Source organism: Sus scrofa, chromosome 18 (assembly GCF_054392235.1).
Source record: "Sus scrofa isolate SSC_HxYL_T2T_F1_AM1 chromosome 18, Sscrofa_HxYL_maternal_Yorkshire_Landrace_v2.0, whole genome shotgun sequence".
NCBI classification, from domain to species: domain Eukaryota; kingdom Metazoa; phylum Chordata; class Mammalia; order Artiodactyla; family Suidae; genus Sus; species Sus scrofa.
Window position 1 is genome coordinate 57,382,025 of NC_139400.1, and position 23,791 is coordinate 57,405,815.

A 23,791-nucleotide genomic window follows, 5' to 3' on the forward strand; every position below is an offset into this window, starting at 1 on the left:
ACACACCTCGAGCCTTTAAAACCGAATCATGGAGTTCTGGTTGTGGCCCAGTGGGTTCAGAACCCAACATTGTGTCCATGAAGATGTGGGTTTGATCCCCAGCCTCACTCAGTGGGTTAAGGATCCAGCATTGCCACAAGCTGTGGTGCAGGTCATAGATACAGCTCGGATCTGGTGATGCTGTGGCTGGGCCCAGCAGCTGCAGCTCTGATTTGACCCTTACCCTGGGAACTTCCAAACACTGCAGGTGCGGCCCTAAAAAGAAAAGGAACGAGAACAAAAACGGGATTGAACACGAAACCTTGGTCACACAGATGTACACCTGCTGAGAAGTCAGCTGGGCTGGGGGACCTGGGAATACCCCAAAAGCAGATGCTGCCAGACTCACCTGAAACAGGCAGGGACACCCTGGACTCCCCCTTCCAGCCACCCTCCAGTCTCACCCCTGGGGCAGGGGGTGGAGGGCCACACGCACCTGACTCACCCCAGGAGGAAGCTGAGAAACATGGAGGCGTGGATGTAGGGACAGTGCCAGGCCAGGAGCCAACCTGATTTCTGGCTTAGTGCGTGAAATCTGATTAACCATTCCCACTTACAAGTCTGAAAAATTTCCTCCGAAATATTTCAAATATTCAGAGGAACACTCTTCAAGAAAACCCAAATCAGGCAAATGGAGTGGAAAATCCTCCAGTGAGCTTTAAAAAACAAAAAACTCCTGTGGCGTTAATGCAGGATTCTTTGCCTCTAAAACGCAACCCAGTCCCTGGATCCCTATAAAAAGCAAAGTCACGCAGAAGGAGATTGTGGCGATGATTTTATTTGCAGCAATAACACCACTCATGTCCAGAGACGAGGGACCTCAGGCTGCTGAGAGGCGCTTCTTGATGAAGTGGCCCACCAGCCGCTGGGGCCGCTGCTGGTACTCGACCAGCACCTCGTGGGGGCTGCTGATCTGGTCGCCTTCCAGGCGGTTGAGGAGGGTGACACACACCACCGCCGCTGCAAAGAGCAAAAGCCAAGTCAGTGCAAGGGGTCAGATTTCCAGCTTAGGTCAAGGGACCAGATGAGGTGACACCTGCTGTCACCTTGGGAGAAGGGGCCAACAGGGGCTTTGATAGATGGAGAGCACAGAAAGGCTGAGAGGGTTACCCTATCCTGCTCTCCTGCCTTTGCTTCCCCAAGAGATTTCCAAGCAAATCCCAGGAGGAGCACAGGGACCCTGTACTGCCTGGAAAAGCAAGGTGATGGCCGAGGAGGCAGGACTCTGGACTGCAGAGCTGGACCTTGAAAGGTGAGCCGCTAGGAACTGAGGCGGGTAAACCTCTGTTTGGGAACCCAAAGAGCTTGGAGAAGAAGATTCACTGTAGAGTTGACAGGGAAACCTGACCTGAGCTGAGATGAAATGTTCTCATCCTTTTTTTTTGGTCTTTTCTGGGGCAGCTCCCGTAGCATATGGAGGTTCCCAGGCTAGGGGTCTAATCAGAGCTGTAGCTGAAGGCCTACGCCAAAAGCACAGCAATGTGGGATCCAAGCCAAGTCTGCAACCTACACCACAGCTCATGGCAACGCCAGACCCTTAACCCCAGAGCAAGGCCAGGGATGGAACCCGCAACCTCATGGTTCCTAGTCGGATCCGTTAACCACAGAGCCTCGATGGGAACTCCTCATCCTTCTCATCCTTTAGTGGCACATGAGTCACTGCAGAGACACTGACGAGCCTGCATTTGACCACGTGACAACTCAAGGATGTTGGATCACAAGGGCGCAACAAGAGTTGCACCAGGTCCAGAAACATGTCTCGGGGGCAGGGCGGGCGCAAGTCCTATGCTGGCGGTGGGTGGGGGCCCACGAGGCCCTAGAGGGGAAGGAAGGGGGGCTGGGGCCCCCGGGGCCCCACCTCGGAGGCCACAGGCGTTGCACATGGCGGCGAAGACGGACGATTCCATCTCGATGTTGCGGACGCCAGCTGCGTGGGCCGCGTTCAGGTACTCCCGCTTATCCTTCTCCGCGTAGGAGCAGAGAGCGCCGTCCAGGCGGCCTTGCCCTGGAGAACGGAGAGAGCCAGCACTGACTCGGGAGCGCGCCCTACGCACGTAGTAAGCCCCTACTGCATACTGGCCCCGCACTGTGCTACCCACCAGACGCAGAGATGCTTTCAGCCCCACGGGCCCCGCCTGCCCTGAACGAAACCGCCCGCAGTGGAAGTGATGACGAGGCCGGAGCCCGTGGCAGGGCGGAACCCCCGAGCCCCCAGCCCAGGCAAGAGACCGGCGCGCCCCCTCACCTTCGTAGAAGTCCAGGGTGCACATGGTGTTGCCCACCACCGTGGGGAACTCGCCCAGGTCCGCGGAGCACTGCGCCAGCTCCTCCATCAGCGGCTCATCCAGGTGGGTGCTGCGGACCACCCGCTTCCCGAGGACCACCTGCTCGAACTCTGGCTTGAAGCAGGGGTCCACCGCCTGCCGGGTGATGACCACAGAGCCAGGCTCCAGACCTGAAGGAACAAGCAGGTGTCCAGGCCGCCAAGGGGCACAGGAACGCTCGGGCAGGAAGGAAAGGGACCTGTCCGTGCCCGGAAACCCTGGGGGATTTCTTCTAGAAAGAAACAGGCAAGGATCTCTTTCTGCATCCGATTTTGGTTTTTTTTGTTTGTTTGTTTTTTCAGATGATAAAGGTGAGACGTGCACAGGCAATACAGAAAACATGGCAAAGTGCAAAAGGTGACATTGCCAGGGCGTCCCATGCCCACCAAGTGCTTGTGGTTTCCTAGTTCCTGCTGTATTCAGTGTCCAGTGCTCCCTTTCCAGAATGTGTGCAGCTGGTTCTGTTTTTATTTTTTCATTTCTGGCCCCCCAAGGCATATGGCATTCCCAGGCCAGGGATCAGATCAGAACTGCCGCTGGACCTACACCACAGCTGTGGCAATGCCAGTGCCAGGCTGGGGATAGAACCCGTGCCCTGGCTGCTGTAGAGATGCCACGATCCTGTTGCGCCACAGTGAGAACTCTGACTGGTCCCTGGTTTGTACCTTTTGATTATTTAAGGTGCCAAGTAAATACAGAAGTAGACAAGACCGGGCTCCAGCAGTGCCCAGCTCCTGATGGCCTCATTTCCCTCCAGGTTCTGCTTCCTGTGCCTTCCTGGGGTTTCTTGCTTGTAGGGACAGTGTTCTGCTCCTCGGTCTCTGGTCTTCCACTACGTGCGTGGGGTTTGACCCACGGCCTCGCCACACTTACTTTAACGGGATATCAGTTTTTCTAAACCTTTAGGAAGGAGGGAGAAGCCTGGAGATGATCTGTTCCAAAGGCCCCACACCAGCTGCTTTCGTGAAATGTTAGCAGATTGGAGCCAGTTGTCAGGCTCTGGCTCTGCTGGGCCGCCTGCGTGTTTATCTGGACTTTCTCTCCCCAGCTGCTTTCCTTCTCTGGTCAACACAGACCTTCTTCGGCTTTCTCCCCACAAGGAGTTAGGGCCTGGATGAAAGCTCAGACGATGGCTTTCAGGAATTCATGGGGCCTAGAATTTTCAAGCCCCTTCAGACCTCAAAGTGGAGGCTGCAGACCCGCTTCTGGCAGCTGCTGCTCCTCACACAGGCCCCACCCTTCCCCGGGACACCTGTGGGCCGCTGCACAATCTCAAGTCCGTCAGAAACCCTGGAGTCGCCCTGTGCTTCCTCCCGGGCAGGGGCCCATAAGCCACCCGCCCTCTGTTCCTATTTTGGGGTTTGTGGGGATGCCATGGCACACTCTGTCACCAATACTGTCAGGGTTTGAGGTCTGTCTCTCCAGTTGTTGGGCCCATTCTTATGAGGGCAATTTTGGGCAACTTGAAACCCACCCTATCCTTTTCAGAATTCCCTCTGATTGTCTAATTTACTATTTATTTATTTATTGTACTTTTCTTCTTTTTACGGCTACACCTGCAGCATATGGAAATTCCCAGAGCCAGGGGCTGAATCAGAGCTGCAGCTGCAGCCTATGCCACAGCCATGGCAACGCCGGATTCTTAAACCACAGATTGAGGCCAGGGATCAAACTTCACATCCTTATGGATGCTATGTCAGGTTCATAATCCACTGAACAGAATCAACGGAAACTCCTTGAGTATTGGTTTTAAAATCTCTCCGAAGCAAGAACTCAGGAAGGATTTGCTAGAGGTCCTGGCCAATGCTGGTGCCATGTGCACAGCTGGGAGTCCATCGGTCGATGGCATCACAGATTAAATGTATCGGACCAAGGAGTTCATGGCCATTGGGATGTTCTCCAAAGAACCCCTTTAAACTTCACATTGCAATCCACAAACACCAATTTTACATGTCAATCTGCCTACACAGTGAAAGGAAAAATGAGATCATGTAGCCAGAAGATTCAGGGTCTACAGCAATCCGCTTTCATAGTGAGTAAACCTGAATTTTAGAATTACCCTATAGATGCAGGGGAGGTCAGGCCTGGACCATCAGCAACAAATGCACAGAGGCCGGGCTGACAATAGCAAGCCTCCCTCCAGCAGCTCCCAGCTCCTTGGCAGGAGTGAGAATTGCTAGAAGCCAGTTTTTAGACAAAAATCCAGCCCAGAACTGGGATGTTAGAGGGTAGGACAACTTACATAAAACGAGTTTGCCTCAAAGACTTTGGCTTAAAATGCAACACAATTTTAAGCGTTTCGCCTCTCACTGCACCCTCTGCTTTCTTTGCTGTCTCTGTGATGTTAAAAATATATGTTGAGCACCGGGGACTTTTAGGCAACTTAAGGACACTTATCTTAATTTTGTATGCCACCTCTTTTCCCCCTTTGGTTTTCCTGTAGGTTTTCTCATACGCTGCTTCAAATCCTTGCAGGAAGAGGGAAGAGGAGTGAGCAAAGTAGAGGAGAAAGGCAAAGAAAAGAGGGATTAGAAAGACTAAAAAGAGAGAATCAAGCAAATAAGATGGCACCCGTGTGTAATCCCAAAAGGATGCGTTTTCGAGGACACGTGGCCTGGTGGTGCCTTTTCTAGCCTGTTTCTGGGGTGTGGTTTGGGAGCAGTAGCTGAGCAAACAAAACAATGTATCACTTCTTTTCATGCCTGCTGCTGCTGAGCTCTGCTCAAACACAGCCCAGGCAGAAGCTCTGGGGCCCCACGCTGCCCCACCCACGCCCGCATCCACTCGGTGCTCTGCACACTGACCTATCCCGCCAGAGGTGCCGATGCGGATGATGGTGACGCCGGAGCACCGCGCGTGGTACAGCAGCTTGATGAGCTCGTGCAGCATGATGGCAATGGAGGGGATGCCCATCCCGTGCTGGAAGCAGGGAGAAATGGCAACGTTAAGCTCCAGCCGTGCCTCCACGTGTTCTGTGGCGCATTGCAAACTGGTGGTAACAGAAGACGAACCTCAAAACATAAACTGAAACACGCCTAACGCCTTAGGAAGGGTAAAGGTTTGCACAAAGCTGACGACCCCATCTGATGTACACATCCCGTGAAACAGGGGACCCGAGGTTCAGCAAAGAGGCAACAGCCCATTGTCGCTACGTAACAAAGAGCCCCTTGGCACTGGAGGCCCTGCACACATTCTTCCCTTTGGGCCAGGAGCTGCGCCTTCCTCACAGGACTCCTCGGAGAATATGCTTGTGATGGAACCTGGCCCATGGCAAGTGCTTCCGTGAATTATCTAGAATTGAATACGTCTTGGTTCTTGTGTGTGTCCTGGATGCCTGATGCTGCCTAGGGGGGTGGGGCACTTAGCCTCAGGGGCAGCCTGAACTCCCATGCTGCCTACAAAGGAAACCAAACCCAGAAAACGAGAAGCACCAGAGATTGCTGTGCTCACTCATTGCTAAATGACTTGCGAATGAAGAAACTCACTGGGATGGGGGGTGGGGGGCACCCGGGACCTGGCCCTGGTCTCGGGAGGGCACGTGGGCCCTCGCCGTGTGTACACAGCTGGGTGTGTCTGCATGGGTGTTTGCAGGTGTGTATCGGTCTCTCCTGGAGACGGGTGCCACCGCCTCTGCAGCCCAGCTCCAGGCTCCCTCGTCCCCAGCAGGGCAGAGGAAGCAGGGGTAGAGGGGACCTGGTCTGGGGGTGGAGGGCAGGCGGGGGCCCGGGGGCTGAGCCCACCCCCGGGGAGGGATGGTACTCACGCTGACAGACAGCACCGGGCCCACTTTAAACATGGCATAGCGGTCGGTGCCCACACAGATGTTGGGATAGTCTGCGCCTGGGACGTCAAGGCCCAGCTCCACGGCCACGTACTGGATGAAGGCTTTCATCCGGGAAGGGCTTCCCCCGACGCACACAAACTGCGGAGAACAGAGCCTTCGTCAGAGCAGGGACCCCCAAGCCACCGCCACCTGCAAATCCCAGAACCTGCTCGAAACGCACGTCCCTTCCCCAGCCTCCCCTCAGACTTACTGTGTCTGGGGAGCCAGTAAAGTGTGGGATATGGAGCCCCGTGGTGTGTCTCTCGTGCTTGCTCAAGTTTGGGGGGGGTTATGATTTTTATTTTTTCAATTATAGCTGGTTTACAGTCGCTCAGGTATTAAGAAGCACTGGTTCATGGACTCGCAACTCAGTCCAAGAGGCCCCAAGCGTGAGAAGCAATCAGCTGAGCAAAATGCAGGACGACCACAGCCTTACCTTCTTGGGGAAGCTAAGTCCAGCCTCCATGCCTGCCCTGCCTCCGTCCACCACGTGGCCAGCAGCTCTCTGCACTGCAGGGAGCCCAGGTTTGGACCAGGATGGCACCAGCCCCTCCATGTGCAACCAGGGCCCCACAGCCCATCTGTAAAATGGGCTTCTACCTGCTGTCTTTCCCAGGAGTCCAGGGGGCCAAATAGCCAACACATGGAAATAGCCAGGGACCCAGTGGGGGCTCAGGAAGTCATAGCTCTGGGGGTGGGAGGTGCGGTGAGTGAATGGCTATCAGAGAAGTAGAACCTTTATTTTTGTTTGTTTTCTTTGTTTTGCTTTTTAGGGCTGAACCTGCAGCATATGGAGGTTCCCAGGGTAGGGGTCAAATCGGAGCTGTAGCTGCCAGCCTACACCACAGCCACAGCAACGTGGGATCCAAGCTGTGTCTGCGACTGACACTGAAGCTCACGGCAACACCAAATCCTTAGCCCACTGATGGAGGCTAGGGATTGAACCTGCATCCTTGTGGATACGAGTCAGGTTCTTAACCCACTTAGCCACAACAGGAACTCTGGAGAAGTAGGACCTTTAAACAACAAAATGCCATACATGAAAGCTTACAAAAGAAAAACAAGTAAATAAGGCAGCTTTGAGTTGATGATCAAATAATTATTAGTCTCTAGACATAAAAATAAAGTTTCTATAGCCTAGAAAAAAATTATAGGTTAAACTTTGTGAAAGGATTTTTTCTTTTTCATTTCTGTCCCTTGCTTTGAAATGAAGAGCACAAAAGAACTCAGCAGCTGTCAAGATATAACTCAGTCATGATGTTACAATCCCATGAGAAGCAGTGAATTCTAGGGTCACTGGCTTATTTCAATTTTGAGTTCTAAACATTAGCCCATTTTTTTCACATGGGGATTAGACACTTTAAAAGTCCTCTGTGATGGAGTTCCCACTGTGGTGCAACAGGATCAGTGGTCTCTCTGGAGTGCTGGGACACGGGTTCGATCCCCAGCCCAGCATAGTGGGTTAAAAGAATCCGGCATTGCCAAAGGTGCAGCATAGGTCTCAACGGCCACTTGGATCTGATCCCTGGCCCAGGAACTCCATATGCCATGGGGTGGGGCAGCCAAAAAAAAAAAAAGGTCCCCTGCAAGGATAAATTAGAACTGAGGAACCTAAGGCTTTGGCGGGGGGGTGGGGGGGGTTGCCTGGAAGCTGCATTTAGCAAAATAAGCCATTAAAGGCAACTAACTGAACAGTATCAACATGCATCTTAAATTACAAGCAACAGACAGCGGGATTACTCTTCCTGTTCCCTGTGTTCCCCTAGAATATCTACTCTTTCCTAGTTTTTCAATGAAGCATTAGGAAATTTATTTATTTAACTTTTATGGCTGCACCTGCAACATATGAAAGTTCCTGGGCCAAGGACTAAACTCTACCCCCTGCCAAGACCTATGCTGCAGCTACAGCACCTCGGGATCCTTCAGCGGGAACTCCAGGAAATTTGTTGTTTCAATTATATACTAAATTTGTATGAGATTAAGTAGGAACCCATATGACAATATTTGCAATAGTTTCCCTTCACGTAATAGTTCACATTCTTGAAGAGGGGCAGGTTACAAAAATCTGATTCACATATAACTTCATGAGCTTGGGCTCTTGTCACCTCTACCCTCTGTAATGCAGTCTACCTATTATCGCCTGAAAGGCAAATGCCCAGAATCAAAAGCCCTGCTTTGTACCTTCACATCTCCAAACATAGCCGGGAAATCGTGGGTGCCCGTGCTGAGGCTGAAATGGTACAGAACGTCTTCCTTCATCGTTGCTAAGTGGGGATTGCTCAGCCGTACGAAGTCACTGTCCCAAAACAGGAAAGTAGAAAGTCTGTAGAACCAGCATCCCAGTGACCAGCTGACCACAGAGGCGCCCTGTGCCAGCGAGGTGTGTGAGGCCACAGCAGACAGGACGATCCCGGCTTCAGAGGCTCTCCCCATCCCCTCCTCACACCCAGGCCTCCTTTTGAAGGATGATCAGAAAGAATTCGGGAGAACACAAAAAGTACAAAATGCGAATTCTGCCCCCATGATGCGCGTAGCCAGTTGCTACCCAACTCAAGTTCATTCAACATATAACCTTGGAATTGTGTTAAAAATAATACATTGGGGAGTTACCGTCATGGCACAGGGGAAACAAATTCAACTAGGAACCATGAGGCTGGGGGTTCGATCCCTGGCCTTGCTCAGTGGGTTAAGGATCCGGCATTGCCGTGAGCTGTGGTGTAGGTTGCAGACTCGGCTCAGATCTGATGTGGCTGTGGCTGTGGTGTAGGCCAGAGGCTACAGCTCCAATATGACCCCTAGCCTAGGAACCTCCATATGCCACAGGTTCAAAATAAGAATTTCAAATATTTCAAAAAGCAAAATAAAATTTCATAGTATTTCAAAAAGCAAAATAATAATAATAATAATACACTTGGGAGTTCCCATTGTGGCACAGCAGAAACAAATCCAACTAGTATCCATGAGGATGTAGGTTCGATCCCTGGCCTTGCTCAGTGGGTCAGGGATCCAGTGTTGCCATAAGCTACGGTACAGGTCACAGACGAGGCTCAGATCCCTGTAGGGTAGGATGGCAGCTGCAGCTCCAACTCTACCCCCACCTGGGAATTTTCATATGCCACAGGTGCAGCCCTAAAAAGCAAACAAAAAAAAAAAAGAAAGAAAGAAAAGAAAAGAAAGAAAGAAAAGATGCAAACAAAGTATTACAAAGAGACAGACCTTTTTAAAAAGGGGAGGGTGCTGGAGGATCAAACATCTCTGGACCCATCACTTAACTGCCACCAAGATCACTAGTGGACTGTGCTGATGGCCAGCTCACAGGACCACCCCAGAGAGAGACCGTCTCCCTTGGGAAGGACAATTAACCTGTCCAAGCCAGCATCTGCGCCAGACCCCTGGCCAGTCCTGACCATGCCGCCTCGCTATCAGAGTCATGCTTAGCTTTACTCTCCTGGGGCAGGGAGGTCTCTTTCCAAGGGTCCAATCCCAGTTAGGACAGACCCTAAGTTTCCCAGAATGCCTTCTCCATCTCCAGGCCAAGCTGAAATTCTAATTCCTAACCCAGTCACAGCATCTGAAGTTCCTTTAATGACAATTATTTCAGGGGGAGTTCCCTGGTGGCTCAACAGGTTAAGGATCCAGCATTGTCACTGCTGTGGTTCAGGTTCGATCCCTGACCCCAGAACTTCCACATGCCGTGGGTGCATGCAGCCAAAAAAAAAAAAAAAAAAAGTAGGTAAAAGATGATTATTTCAATGTAATCCCTATTTCCCTTCAAGATGTTTTGACCAGAGTACAAAACAGAAGGGCTAACCTGCAAGCATCGGAACTGATGAAACAGGATGTGATAAGACAAGTTGGTTACATATTTCAAAATAGAAAACCTTTCTTTCCTCTTTGATTCCAGGAAAGGAAATAGGGCGTAACTATGAAGACCAGTCAGGATTTAAAAATGTGTAAATTGGACATGGAACACAGTGAAGAAAGAGCTCGGATTTATTTCTGTTACTGTCACTGACTCACAGTATTGTGTCCACTTCAGACGTACAACGAAGTGGTTCCATTTTCTTTCATAGGTTCTACTCCAGGTTCTCAAAAGGATTTTAAAAGAACAAAGACAGGAGTTCCCGTCGTGGCGCAGTGGTTAACGAATCCGACTAGGAACCATGAGGTTGCAGGTTCGGTCCCTGCCCTTGCTCAGTGGGTTAACGATCCGGCGTTGCCGTGAGCTGTGGTGTAGGTCGCAGATGCGGCTCGGATCCCGCGTTGCTGTAGCTCTGGTGTAGGCCGGTGGCTACAGCTCCGATTCGACCCTTAGGCTGGGAACCTCCATATGCCACGAAAGCGGCCCAAGAAAAATAGCAAAAAGACAAAAAAAAAAAAAAAAAAAAAAAGAACAAAGATACATATACCACTTGCAAAATGATGTCTCTAGTCTACACACAATTCGAAGTGACTTTATCTTGCTTTATTCTGCCTCTTTATTCACTTAACAAATACCGGTTGAGCGCCTACACAAAAAAAACTTCTGAGATGAAAAATAAATGAAAATTGCCTTCTGGAGTTCCCGTCACGGCACAGCGGAAACGAATCCAACTAGGAACCATGAGGTTGGGGTTCGATCCCTGGCCTCGCTCAGGGGGTTAAGGATCCGGCGTTGCCGTGAGCTGGGGCGTGGGTCGCAGATGCTTTTTTTAGGGCTGCACCCATGGCATATGGGAGTTCCCAGACTAGGAGTCAAATCAGAGCTGCAGCTGCGGGCCTACACCACAGCCAGAGCAACTTGGGATCTGAGCCACATCTGCAACCTACTCCACAGCTCAAGGCAACACCGGATCCTTAACCTACTGAGCGAAGCCAGGCATCGAACCTGCGTCCTCATGGATACTAGTCGGATTCATTTCTGCTCTGCCACAACGGGAACTCCCTACCAGTGTCCCCATTTTAAAGGATCATGGTCACATCTTTGATAAAAGGCTGCACTCCTGAGCTCGACCTCAGAGCTCCTAACAGCACACAGTGGCCTCTAGAGAGTGGACTATGGCAAGTTGGCAGTGACCATGAAACTACCAAGAGAGGGTGAAACAATTAAGAACCAAAAGGAAGGGGTCACTGTTCCGTGGAGTCCCGTACATGGCATTCGAGGCCCAGCCCCCCCTTCTCCAGCCGTCATTTCAACCACCCCCTCCACCAGCCCCGCAAAGCCTCAACCCATGGGAGGAGGTGAGGGAGAGAGAGTGGCTCGGAAACTGGGGACAGGGCATTTTTGGTTGTCCATGATTGAAAGCACCAGGGATTCTATTAATTCAGTTTAAAAATGGAGTTCTCCTGCAGCTCGATTAAGGATCTTTCATTGTCACTGCAGCGGCTTGGGTGGCGGCTGTGGCACAGGTCCTATCCCTGGCTGGGGATTCCACATGCCTTGGATGGGGCCAAAAACACCTGTGCCTTGAGCAGCACACCCCATAGCCACCTCTTCCTGCAATCTGTACCCTCTGGGCACGAACCCTTCCTGAGTTTCCATTGTGGCTCAGTGGGTAATGAACCCAACTAGTATCCACGAGGATGCCAGCTCAATCCCTGGCCTCACCCAGTGGGTTAAGGATCTGGCATTGCCATGAGCTATGGTGTAGCTCACAAAGGCAGCTTAGATCCTGAGTTGCCGTGGCTGTGGCATAGGCCAGCAGCTGAAGTTCTGACTTGTCCCCTAGCCTGGGAACCTCTATATGACACAGGTGTGGCCCCAATAATTGGGGGGAAAAAAAGACTGCAAAGAAATGAGGAAAGAATTTAAGGAAGAGAACCAGGAAGGAGCTGGGGGAGAAGCAGGGGACCGTGACTCAGAAGAGTGTCCAGGTGGAAGGAAATTGCACTGGACACAGATCCGAGCACTGGACCAGCACTCAGACGTTATCAGGAGACAAACATCCCAAGGCCATGAGCAGAGGCCCTGGCACCGGATGCCAGGGGTCTTCTGCCATTTGAACTATAAGCCTACTGATGTTCGGTCCTCTAAGCCTCAGGCTCTGTCGTAAGAATCAAGGTGTTCATACCACAAAGTATCACAACCAGCCCAATCCCGGCAGCATTCAAGCCTTACTTGTCATTTCCAAGTTTCTTTGTTTCAGCCCCTGCAGAGGCCATCTCTCAACTGAGGCAGGACCCTAGGGAAAAACAACACAGAAGCTGTTAAAAGAGAATATTAAACATTTTAGGAATTTATTTGTGCGCACATCAATTGGAACCAGTGGTTGCCAACGGAGCAGGGGAGAGATGTAGAGAGAAGGTGGAAGCAAAGCCAGGACATGATTGATGGGCTAGAGCATCAGGCCGGGGTGGCTGTATGGGATTGATTGTCCTTGGCATTTTGATTTCGTAACCTTGAGGCATTTACAGCTCAGATTTCAGTTTACTGACACTGGATGTCTCAGCCCACGCCAGCTTGTGAAAGATGAATGTCATCAAGCAGACTCTACAAATTTGCATCACATACAGGTAGGTGTGAGACCTGGAGGGCTGCTCACTTAGAGAGGTGCTGGCAGAAATATGCCAAAAGCCAGCATGGGTTGGCAGCTTATACTCCAGTGGAAAAGCTTCTTCACCTCCTGGCCGCTGGCCTGAGACAGCCTTCACCCAGCAGACCACACCTGGCTGCCTCAGCCTTCTAGAATCTTAGCCTTCCTCCATCAGGCCTGAAGGACAGCTCAGGGGGAGGGAACGACCTGGGGGAGGTATGGATCAAGCATTGCCACCCCCCCCACCCCCCCACCCCATTCTGCTACCACTCCAAAGCTGGAGGAAGGGAAAGCCACAGGGACAAACAGCAGTTATTGTACTGGGGCTCCGCAACCACGACCCCGACCCTAAGACCTTAAGACCCCATCCCCGCAGAGCTGAGCCTGAGCACAAACCAGAGCTGAACTCAGTCAGCAAAGTTACCGTCTCTGAGCACCCCTGCACCTGCCAGTGCAGCTCCCCTGTCCCCCACCAGCGTGGCAAGAAAGGCACAGCTCTGGCTCAGCAACAGGAAAGTGAAGCCAGGCTTGAGCAAGGACCTGAAGGTGACAAAGAGTCTTTGGGGCGGCCAGTCTCAGGGAGGCAGGAGACAGATGGGTCCCAGGCCGAGCGATGGGAATCTGTCCCCTGTGGACAGATACTTTAAGAGAAAGATTATGACAGAAATAAGGACGAGCTGCGTTCTGCTTGGAAAAAAGATGGAGACCCCCCACTTCTCATCCTTGAGGTCAAGGAGACGTCGGAACGACACGCTCGCAAAGAGGTTCCTCGGGGGACAGTAAGGGACAGACGCCAGACAAACAGTGCTTCCTGTCAACTCCCAGAGATTCTGGTGACAGAATCCATCCAGGCTCCAAGATGCGCGTGTGCACAGGGGAGAGGCCTGAGTCAGGCCAGACGACATGAGATGATGGGCCACGAGCAGCCTGGTCCATCTGAGTGAGCGAAGCCACCTCCGGAGCCCGCGCTGCTCTCTTCCTCTGTCTCTCTCTCTGCCCCCACCCCTCACTGGAGCCAGCTTGTGCTTTCTCCACACCTATCTGCTCGCTTGTCTCTCTTTTTCTTGTTTTTTAGGGCTGCACCTGTGGCATCTGGAGGTTCCCAGGCTAGGGGTCAAATCAGAGCAGCAGCTGCCGGCCTGCGCCACAGCCACAGCCATGCAGGACCCGAGCTGCATCTGCGACCTACACCGCAGCTCACGGCAACACCAGATGTTTAACCCACTGCGTAAGGCCAGGGATCCAACTCAGGAGTCTTCGTGGATGCCAGTCGTGTGTGTAACCCGCCAAGAGCCACAATGACAATCCCTCTCTTCTCTCTTAATAAAACACTCTATTTGCTTCACTACCTTCGGTTTCTTGCTGAATTCTTTCTCCAAAGGGACAAGACTTGGGGACCTGCATCAAGGGGTGAGAGGTCAACGCTCTGACCCCAGAGCCACTGGAGGGGGAACACCAGCATCCACAGCTCAGGCTCTCAACCAGGGGGCCTCACCAGCCACACACCAGAAAAAGAGCCCACCAAGCTAAAACCCAGAAAGCCTTTTGGGAGAAAAGGACTGATAACTGTTATTGCACAAATACTGACCATCTTGTAGCAAATTCTGAAAACCAAAGCATAGTCTAATCGTTGGGTCTGGCGCACAAATTTTCCCGGAGTGGCACCTTGTCTCCTTTCATCTGGCTTTCATGCCCTTTTTTATAGGACACTTCTCTGGAGATGCCAGTCTCTCTCAGGCCAACTAAGGGCAGCTGAGGAAGGGAGGGAGGTTTAAAAGAGGTACCAGCCCTCACCCTGTACCACCAGGGCCAGCCCTCAAGCCTGTGCAGAGGGAAGGAAAGAGGAGCAGTGGGCAGTCAGGGAAACGCCCCTCAACGAAGGATCGCAGACTTCCGGTCAGCCTTGTGATTAAACATTTATCTGGTCTTGGAGTTCCCGTCGTGGCGCAGTGGTTAACAAATCTGACTAGGAACCATGAGGTTGCAGGTTTGATCCCTGCCCTTGCTCAGTGGGTTAACAATCCAGTGTTGCCGTGAGCTGTGGTGTAGGTTGCAGATGCGGCTCAGATCCTGCGTTGCTGTGGCTGTGGCGTAGGCCGGTGGCTACAGTTCTGATTTGACCCCTAGCCTGGGAACCTCCATACGCCCCGGAAGCGGCCCACGAAATAGCTAAAAAGACAAAAAAAAAAACCAAAAAACAAGAAACATATATCTGATCTTGTCCAGTTTCTAGCACAGAGTTCCTCAAACGCTGGGAATTTCCTGGATGCGAGAGCCTAAAAACGTCTCTTGCTAAGTTAATGAGGTGATTTAGGAAAGCACCCCGGGAATCCTGCTGGTTGCCAGGAGAAACAACAGCAGCCTTAAAGGACTGGAACTCACCTAGACCTCTGCGGGGAGAGGGGCTGGAGGTCGAACCACCAGCCAGCAGCCAATGATCTAATCAACCCTGCGAGGGTGCAGCCTCCATAAAAACCCAAAAAGGCAGGTTCAGAGAACGGCCAGACTGGTGACCACGTACAGATGTCCGGGGTAGGGCCCTGGGGAAAGCACGGAAGCTCCTCAGCCCTCCCCCATACCTTGCTTCTGCATCTCTTCCATCTGGCTCTTCACAAGTTACAACCTTTTATAATAAACCAGTAATCTAGTCAGCAAAAAGTTCCTCTGAGTTCTGTGAGCAAATTGCCAATTGACTGACTATGGGACTAACCCCCTCGCATAAACCCAAGGAGGGGGTTATGGGAACGTCCCATCCATAGCCAGTGGATTAGAAGCACAGGTGACAACCTGCACTCGGGATTGGGGTGAAGGAGGGAGGAAAGACAGTCTTGTAGGACTGAGCCCTGAGCCTGTGGGGTCTGACACTATCCCCAGGCAGAGAGTGTCAGAATTGAGTTCAATAGTAGGGCAGCCAGCAGACGTGGGCAGTTGTTTGTCAATGTGGGTAAAATTAGAACTGTAATTGGTGATCAGAATGTTAGGTCATTAATTTGCCTTTACAGCATCCATCAAACACTTAAGCTGGCAGCCCAGCTTCTTTCTTTCTTTCTTTCTTTTTTTGGCTGCCCCATGGCATGTGCAAGTTCCTTGGCCAAGGATAGAACCCGAGCCACAACAGCCACCCAAGCACTGCAACCCACTTCGGCAAAAGAGAACTCTGCAGCCCAGCTTCTGAAGTCTGGCTTCCAGGAAATGCAACCACCCAGGCCACAACAGCCACCCAAGCACTGCAACCGACTTCGGCAAAAGAGAACTCTGCAGCCCAGCTTCTGAAGAAGTCTGGCTTCCAGGAAATGTCTACAGTCAGCCCAAAGCCTGCCTGGGGTCAGGGCAGGTCATGGGCGGGACGTGTGGGGGTGGGGCGGGGCAATGTCTCCCCATAAGAGCAGCGCACCTCCTAGCCACCTTCTCCTGCAATCTGTCCGCTCCAGCCAAGCCCTTCCTTTGAGGGCAAGGAGCTTGGTGGGCTGGAGCAGCAGCCCCAGGGAACTCGAAAGATAAAGAGTTAGAGGCACCTTCCCACAGGGCAGCAGCTGAATCAGAAAATGCACAGCACTTCCTGCAAGGCTCCCCAGAGAGAATCCAAACCCTATTTTCCAGGAAAGCAAGCTCAGCCCCAGAGAAGACACCCTGTCTGGCTTTGCAGAGAAAGCATTACCCTCTAGGCCTGGTTTCTTTTCTTGCTTTTTAGGGCTGCACCCAAAACATATGGAGGTTCCCAAGATAGGAGTCGAATTGGAGCTGTAGCTGCTGTCCTACACCACAGCCACAGCCATGTCAGATCCAAGCCGTATCTGTGACCTATACCACAGCTCACAGCAATGCCAGATCTTTAACCCACTGAGCGAGGCCAGGGACTGAAGCCGCATCCTCCTGGATACCAGTCGGGTTCCTAACCATTGAGCCACAATGGGAACTCCCTTGGTTGCTTCTCTTGCCTCTGAATCGAAAACCCATTTTCTCTACCTAGTCCCTGCCTCTGCTGCCCCAGACCCTGAGTCGGCTGGGGGCCTGCTTCCACCAGTACTCTGGGTGCCTGCAGGCACTCCCCTCCAGGCACTGAACCTCCCCAGAACAACTCCTCCAGCCTGGGCCCGAAGCCAGCAAGGCTTCATTTAACCGACTTTGTGCACAGAAAATTGCAGACTTCTGTGATGCTCTAATTGCTAAGTTCCCCAGCAAATCTAGAACCCTCATAGGGGGAGTGACCACACATGCAGGTTTGCCTGGGGACTCTTGGCATAGTCCAAGCTGCAGCATAGTTGGCAAATGGTGTAGGCTGGCAGCTGTAGCTCCAATTCAACCTCTGGCCTAGAACTTCCACATGCCATGGCTTAAAATTTTTTAATTTTTTTACAAGTGAATAAAGATTGTGGGGGAAAAAAAAAAAAAAAAGTCACCTGCCATTCCTGTAAACAAGGCTGTTGTTGGCTCCATCTAGCCCTAGTAAAGATGCACATCAAGGATTCCCAGATTCGAATCCGACTAGTATCCGTGAGGATGCTGGATCGATCCCTGGCCTCGCTCAGTGGGTTAAGGATCTGGCATTGCCATGAGCTGAGGTGTAGATCACAGACACTGCTCGGATCTGGCGTTGCTGTGGCTGTGGTGTAGGCTGGCTTCTACAGCTCCGATTTGACCCCTAACCTGGGAACCTCCATATGCTGAGGGTATGGCCCTAAAAAAGACCAAAAAAAAAAAAAAAAGATGCACATTAAGGGAAAGATTTCAGTGAGCCCAGACTCTTGCATCTTCTCAGACACAGAAAAGCATTAAAATCACTATATTGAGATGTCTGGCTTTGTGATTAGCAATCATCTTTTGATATTCGACTACATGGTTTTTTTTTCTCTCCAGCAAAAACTCCTACTCTACTTAACTCTTTGGAAGAGTCCCTCAGAGTTATCTAAGAGGTTGTGATGCTGGGCTACAGTCCTTAGTAAAGCCCCAAATAAAACCTAATTCCCAACTTTTAGGTTATGCTTTTTTTTTTCCCTCTGGTCAACTAACTGCATTTTGTCCAAACTTCAAAGGAATCCAGGAACAGGTCCAACGAATGTTGCCGTTCCTTTCCTATTGAGGCCAGAGTCTAGCCCACTGGGGATTGTCCAGCACTGTCTTTGTGCAGTTCCACTAGGAGAGCTCATTCAGAAATTTTAGAGAATAGAGAGTTTCTGTCATGGCTCAGAGGTTAACGAATCCAACTAGGAACCAAGAGGTTGCAGGTTTGATCCCTGGCCTCGCTCAGTGGGTTAAGGATCCAGCGTTGCCGTGAGCTGGGGTGTAGGTCATAGATGCAGCTTGGATCCCGAGTTGCTGTGGCTCTGGCGTGGGCTGGCGGCTACAGCTCTCATTAGACCCCTAGCCTGGGAACCTCCATATGCCTCGGGTTCGGCCCTAAAGAGACAAAAAAAAAAAAAAAAAGAAGAAGAAATTTTAGGGGATATTTCTGACAACTGCTTATTAAACTGTTTTACTGAAATAACATTATTGTGCGCCTGGACCTTTTTCCTCCAGCAGATAACACATATAAGCATTTCCTAAGGATGCCATCGATGCCGTCCTGGGGACGTCCAGCCTCAGCACCATCTCAGACCCACACCTGTGCAGCTGCCACTTCCGGTTTCTTCCAAGGTTGCGAAAAGCCAAGTTGCCAAACCCTACCCCTGCATGAGCTCGGCAGCCCTGCACACCCCGGAAAGGCTCAACCCATCCTGCCTGGCCCCTCCTCACCCCTCGAGCAATGGCTGGTACTGCCAAGCCGGGGTTGGGGGGGTGAGGGTGTCCTGGTGCTTGCCCAGGACTTTAACTTCACCTTTGCAGTAACGCGATGCCTTTCTATACAAGTATGTGTAAGAGAGCAGAACATGCTCAGAATTGCAGGCATCACGCAAGTAAAATCATCGACAGCTGTCCTGGCTCCATGAGGTGTGTGAACCTGTTCAGTTTAGACGCCGCCTCTGCTGTGGTTTATGGTTTTGAGGGATGAGGAAGATCAGGACTCAGAGCAGCTGGAGTCTGGTGAAGCAAATATGTGTAGACCTGAACCCCCGTGCAGGTCCGCTGAGAGAGAGACAGACAGGTCAAGGTCTTTCCTTCAGGGTGAGTAATGGGTTGGTTCTTAAGGGGCCCTGACTAGGAACAGTCAGGAAAAAATGCAGCAGAGAGAGGCTAGTATTTATAGCAAGGAGACATGAAAGCCCCACGGAGGATACAGAGAGAAACTGCTTGGCCAGCTCAGCCTGGGGGTGGCACTAGGCAGCTGGTCGGGAGCCAGGTGCCCAGGCAGTTGTGTGTCACCACCAACAATGTGACACCATCTTGGTGGGGACAGGGCTGGGGGGGGGACTCTGAAAGGTTGGAAGCGAGGAATAATAGAGACATATTTGCATATGAGATCCACATAAAAGGGGCCAGAATAAGTCAGGGTCACGTAACAATTATTCAGAGCTCAAGACTTTATTTTTTAATGGCCACACCCATGACATAAGGAAGTTCCTGGGCCAGGGATTGAATCTGAGCAGCAGCTACGCCCTAAGCCACAACTGAGGCAATACTGGATCCTTTAACCCACTGTGCAAGGCTGGAAATCAAACCTGCCCCTCTGAAGCAACCTGAGCAGCTGCAGTCTGATTCTTAACCCACTGTGCCACAGCAGTAACTCCCGAGCTGAAGACTGAGTTCCTAAAAGCCCTTACCAGCCCGCCCAGAGCCTTCCCAAACAGTGCAGTCATCCGGAATTCCCTCTAGGAAAACATTCGCATCTTGGCTTCAGTTAAAAAACACAAACAGATATTGTCCCCTATCTTATTTCTCATCTTTCTTCCTAAAGGACCATTTAACTCTTCAAAGTCATCTGTGTTGCCTGGAGTTCCCTTGTGGCACAGCAGGTTAAGGATCCCCCGTTGTCACTGAAGCAGCCCAGGTCACTGCTGTGGAGCGGGTTCCATCTCTGGCCTGGGAACTTCCACATGCTCCCAAGTCCTCAGTGTTCCTAAGTGCCCTGCCCTTTCTGCTCCATTCGCCTTCTAAGAATACACGTCTTCCCCGAGAAATGCTTCTCTGCCTCGCCCCATCCCCCATTAAGTTGGTATAAGCCTCAAATTCTAACTACTTCCTGAAATCACATTTTCCTCAAAACTCCTCAATACATACATGAAAAAAAAAGGAAGAGTCTTTATGACAGATTTATTATCTTTGCTATGGTCATTTCTCTGGCTTGAGAAGAGTTGTTTGTTTTCGCATTATTTCTTTTTCTCTCTCTGTTGGACCAGGGGTTGAATCGGTGCTACAGCACAGTAACGCCAGATCCCAGCTGCATCTGCAACCTACACAGCAGCTTGCACCAACACCGGATCCTCAACCAGGCGGGAAAGATGTTGAGTGTTTATCTTTAAGAAGTAAGAAAAGCTGGGAGTTTCATTTTCTGTTATATTTGTTTATTTTTTTACAATGAGTTTGTATTAATTTTATGATCAGTAAAGACAACAAAAAAGTCCACTTGGACCAAAGCCAATGTAAAGGAAAACTACCTTTGGAGTTCCCTTTGTGGCTCAGCAGTTAACGAACCCAACTAGGATCCGGTGTTGCTGTGAGCTGTGGTGTAGTTCACAGACATGGCTTGGATCCTGCGTTGCTGTGGCTGTAGGCCCGTGGCTGTAGCTCTGATTCAACCCCTAGCCTGGGAACCTCCGTATACAGCAGGTGCAGCCCTAAAAAAGCAAAAAAAAAAAAAAAAAAAAAAAAAAATCCAGCCTAAACTCATGTCATGTCCTCTACAAAGCCTCTCCTCACTCACCTCTTTCCAGGCTTCCCCTCCTGGCCCAGTAGACTCTCTGGCTTCCTCTCTATTATCCACAGCATCTTGTAATACTTCCACCAGAGCACCTGCCCACCCACATTGCAATGTTTTATTCAAGTGTCCATTTCCCACACTGGTCTGAGACCTCCCTGAGGTCAAGGATAGTGTCTTCCTCATCTGTAAATCCTCAGAACCAGCCCATCACTGACACACAGCAGGCTGGATAAAAGATGAATTTTATTCACCTAAACCATGTGAAACTGCCATTTTTCTAGGCTACCAATGGTCAAGTACCAGCAATTTCATACGGCTCAAATCATTACGGTAAATGTTTTCAGAGTCTTTTTTCGTGCAGCTGAAAGCAGCTGACAAGCATGGTACAGCTAACCCTGGGGAAATTCCTGTAGGATAGCATGAAAAGAAGAAAGAAAAGGAAAAAAAGACAAAAACAGCTTTATCTGTTTCAACCACAATGTTAATTCAATGCCCACGAGTGTGGAAAGTCTGCCCAATGAACCTGTGCTGAATTAAAGGAGCCTGCGATTATGAGGCTTACAAAGAAAGAACTGGAACGTCAATGTGGCCTCTGAAGAGAGAAAAAAGAAAAAGAAAAACTAATGGGAGATTGGCTGAAAGGTAGGAGAGTTGGGGCCCGGGGCTGACAGACTGGCAAATGAAAGCTGGAGCAGACAGTGGCAGCCCCGGGAGGGGGCAGCAGGAAACCAGACGAAACTTTCTTTTCAGGGAAATCACAAATCTTTTAAAAGCCAAGGCATAGCCAATGAATGGAACCAAAGTTCTCTTTAACCTGGGAGACAGCGGGAGGCAGGAAAGAGGAGCAGAAGAGAGGCCGGGCTAGGCAGGTCAAGGTTGAAAAGCTGGACTGGAGGATGGAAAAAGCCGGGGGGCCGGGGCGGAGGGAGGGAGCCTGAGCAGAGTTGAAGGTCATCAGACCCCCCGAAGAGGCCTCAACAGCCTTACAGGAAATGGCCCCATTCTAATTTGGATTTCAGACAGGATTTCCCTGCACATGCCATAGAGGGGAGCCGCCTAGTGCAAAGCTGACCTCGGGCAAGGAGAGCCAAAGACACGCCAGGTCCCGGGGGCCGGGAAGTCTGCAGGCTGGTGACTTTGAGTCTCCAGCTCGAGCTCAGCCCCTGAGAAAGTCAGTTTAAGAACAGTTTGCCATATACAAGAATTGTAAATTAACCCACTGCCTCGAACAAATTATATTTATTTATGTCATATAATTTATGACTGTAAAGTTTCTCTTCTGACCTGCCCGACAACTGGATGCCAGTATTTTATGCTGTGACACTTTAACTGTTGGCTCAACCTATATACTTGAGCCCGTCTGAACTCTGCAGGTCTGGTAACAATTATTCTCCAAAATATAACTTTTCTCTCTCGCCCCAGGAAAAGAAGTTCGAAGTGGTCTGATCCCCACTCCCGGCTCAGGTTTGGGCTGAGAGTACCTTGGCCGGTTCCGCCTCCTCGCGCGCATCGCCTCCACCAGGTGGATCCAGCATCCGGGCAGAGGGATGCCGGACAGAAGCCGCGGTCAGCGGATGCGAAGACGCGCGCCCTGCCCGCCCGCTCCCGGCTCCCGGGGCGCGCCTTCCCCGTGTTCCCCCCTCCCGCGGTCCTCCCCGCACATCCTTCCCGCTGACCCTGAGGGTGTCTGCGAGCCCCAGTCGCCTCACCGGCAAGATGCTTCCCGAAAGCAGAGCGCCGGCCGAAGACCCTTCACCGCGCAGGGACCGCCACACGTGTGCGCCTCCGGCCACAAAGATGCGACCTGGGGCCGAGCGAGAGCAGTTCCTCCGCAGGTCCCAGAGGTGCCGGCGAGCGAGCGGAGTCCCGGCGGATATACGCGCGCCAGGCCAGCCGGGGGGTCCCCAGCGGCCCGGCCCCGCCCCTCCCCGCCGGCCCCGCCCTCCCAGCGCCCCCGCCCCCGCCCCCGCCCCCGCCCAGCCCGCACCTCCTCCCGCCGTTTCCTCCTTCCTAGCGGGCGGCGGCGAACGACTGGAGAGACAACCCGGTTACTCATTAAGCCGCTGGTTTGACCAAACGAAACCTCCAAACGGAAACTCCCTATCTGACAGCACCGACCTGGGGAAAAGAGGCTGAGCACCCGAGGCCACCCCGCCAGTGCCCGAGCCCGAGCCCCCGCCCCGAACGCGAGAGGGGCTGGCAACCCTGCGGAGCCAGCCCCCGGGCCGGGCTTCGGAATGCGGGCTGGGCCGGGCGGGCTGCGGTCCCCGAGGTTCCTCAGCCTCAGTTTCTCTTTGGGACCTTCCTGGTCCTAGCAGCACCCGGCACCTGGGCAGGGCCTGGGGACAGGGCTGAACGGAAGTGACTCATTCATTCAGAGCCACCAGCTGAGAAGGCAGAACTGTCCCCAGGCCTCCAAGTCTCTCTGGCCAGCGCTGCGTGTCTCTCTGTCACGTACCCGCTGCTGCGGGGAAGCCCTGGCTGAGTTCCCTGGGGAAGTGGACGGCAGGGGCCTGCCACTGCTGAGGGTGTTACCCTTGCTGAAACACGGTGCTGAAAAGGAACAGGCAGAGTTCTGGAGAAAGGAGGGAAAAAAAAATAGCTTTATTGCTTTGCCAGGCAAAGGAGGCCACAGCAGACTAATGCCCTAAAGACTGTGCCCTCCCTGGGAAGAGATTAGGACGTGGTTTTATAGTTTGGGAGAAAATAGGGCCACAGATAAGGATCAGGGTAGAAGCAAGCTTTCATTTTTCAAAGTTAGTGTCTAGGAGTTCCCATCATGGCGCAGTGGAAACAAATCTGACTAGGAACCATGAGGTTGTGGGTTCGATCCCTGACCACCCTCAGTGGGTTAAGGATCTGGTGTTGCCCTGAGCTGTGGTGTAGGTCGCAGACGCGGCTGGGATTCTTGCTGTGGCTCTGGCGTAGGCTGGTGGCGACAGCTCTGATTGGACCCCTGGCCTGGGAACCTCCACATGCCTTGGGTGCAGCCCTAAAAAGAAAAAGACCAAAAAGCAAAGTTAGTGTTTAGTGGCCCCAAGATTGGTCCCGGTGGTCCTCCTCCCCAAGATTTTCATTTGTTGGGGGGTTTAGGTCTAAAGAAAAACTCAAGGATATTGTTATGTAGCTTCCTTAAAGAGGGAACCAAGACCCCGCCCCAAGGCTGCCCTCCTGTCTCTGCACATCACCCAAAGACCCCCATGTTACCCTTTGGTTTTCTGTTTGTCTGTTTGCTTTGTTGTCTGCACCCGCAGCATGCAGAAGGTCCCAGACCAGGGTTTGAACCCTCCCCACAGCA

The 23,791-nt window shown here is 51.8% G+C and overlaps 1 protein-coding gene across 2 annotated transcripts; it reads right to left on the minus strand.

Moving 5' to 3' along the window:
* Positions 1-797: 797 nt before the first annotated feature.
* Positions 798-22,806, minus strand: UPP1 (uridine phosphorylase 1). Of its 2 annotated transcripts, none has more exons than XM_021078790.2 (8): positions 22,481-22,806; positions 12,284-12,347; positions 8,368-8,482; positions 6,127-6,285; positions 5,168-5,282; positions 2,285-2,494; positions 1,898-2,044; positions 798-999 (listed from the first exon to the last, which is right to left on the minus strand). In XM_021078790.2, exons 2-8 carry the CDS (start codon positions 12,325-12,327, stop codon positions 860-862), a joined length of 930 nt encoding a protein of 309 aa, XP_020934449.1. In that variant the 5' UTR covers positions 12,328-12,347; positions 22,481-22,806; the 3' UTR covers positions 798-859. The 2 variants fall into 2 exon arrangements, with proteins under 2 accessions (XP_020934449.1, XP_020934447.1); XM_021078788.2 differs by lacking the exon at positions 22,481-22,806 and adding an exon at positions 22,203-22,370.
* Between the last annotated feature and the right edge of the window lie 985 nt (positions 22,807-23,791).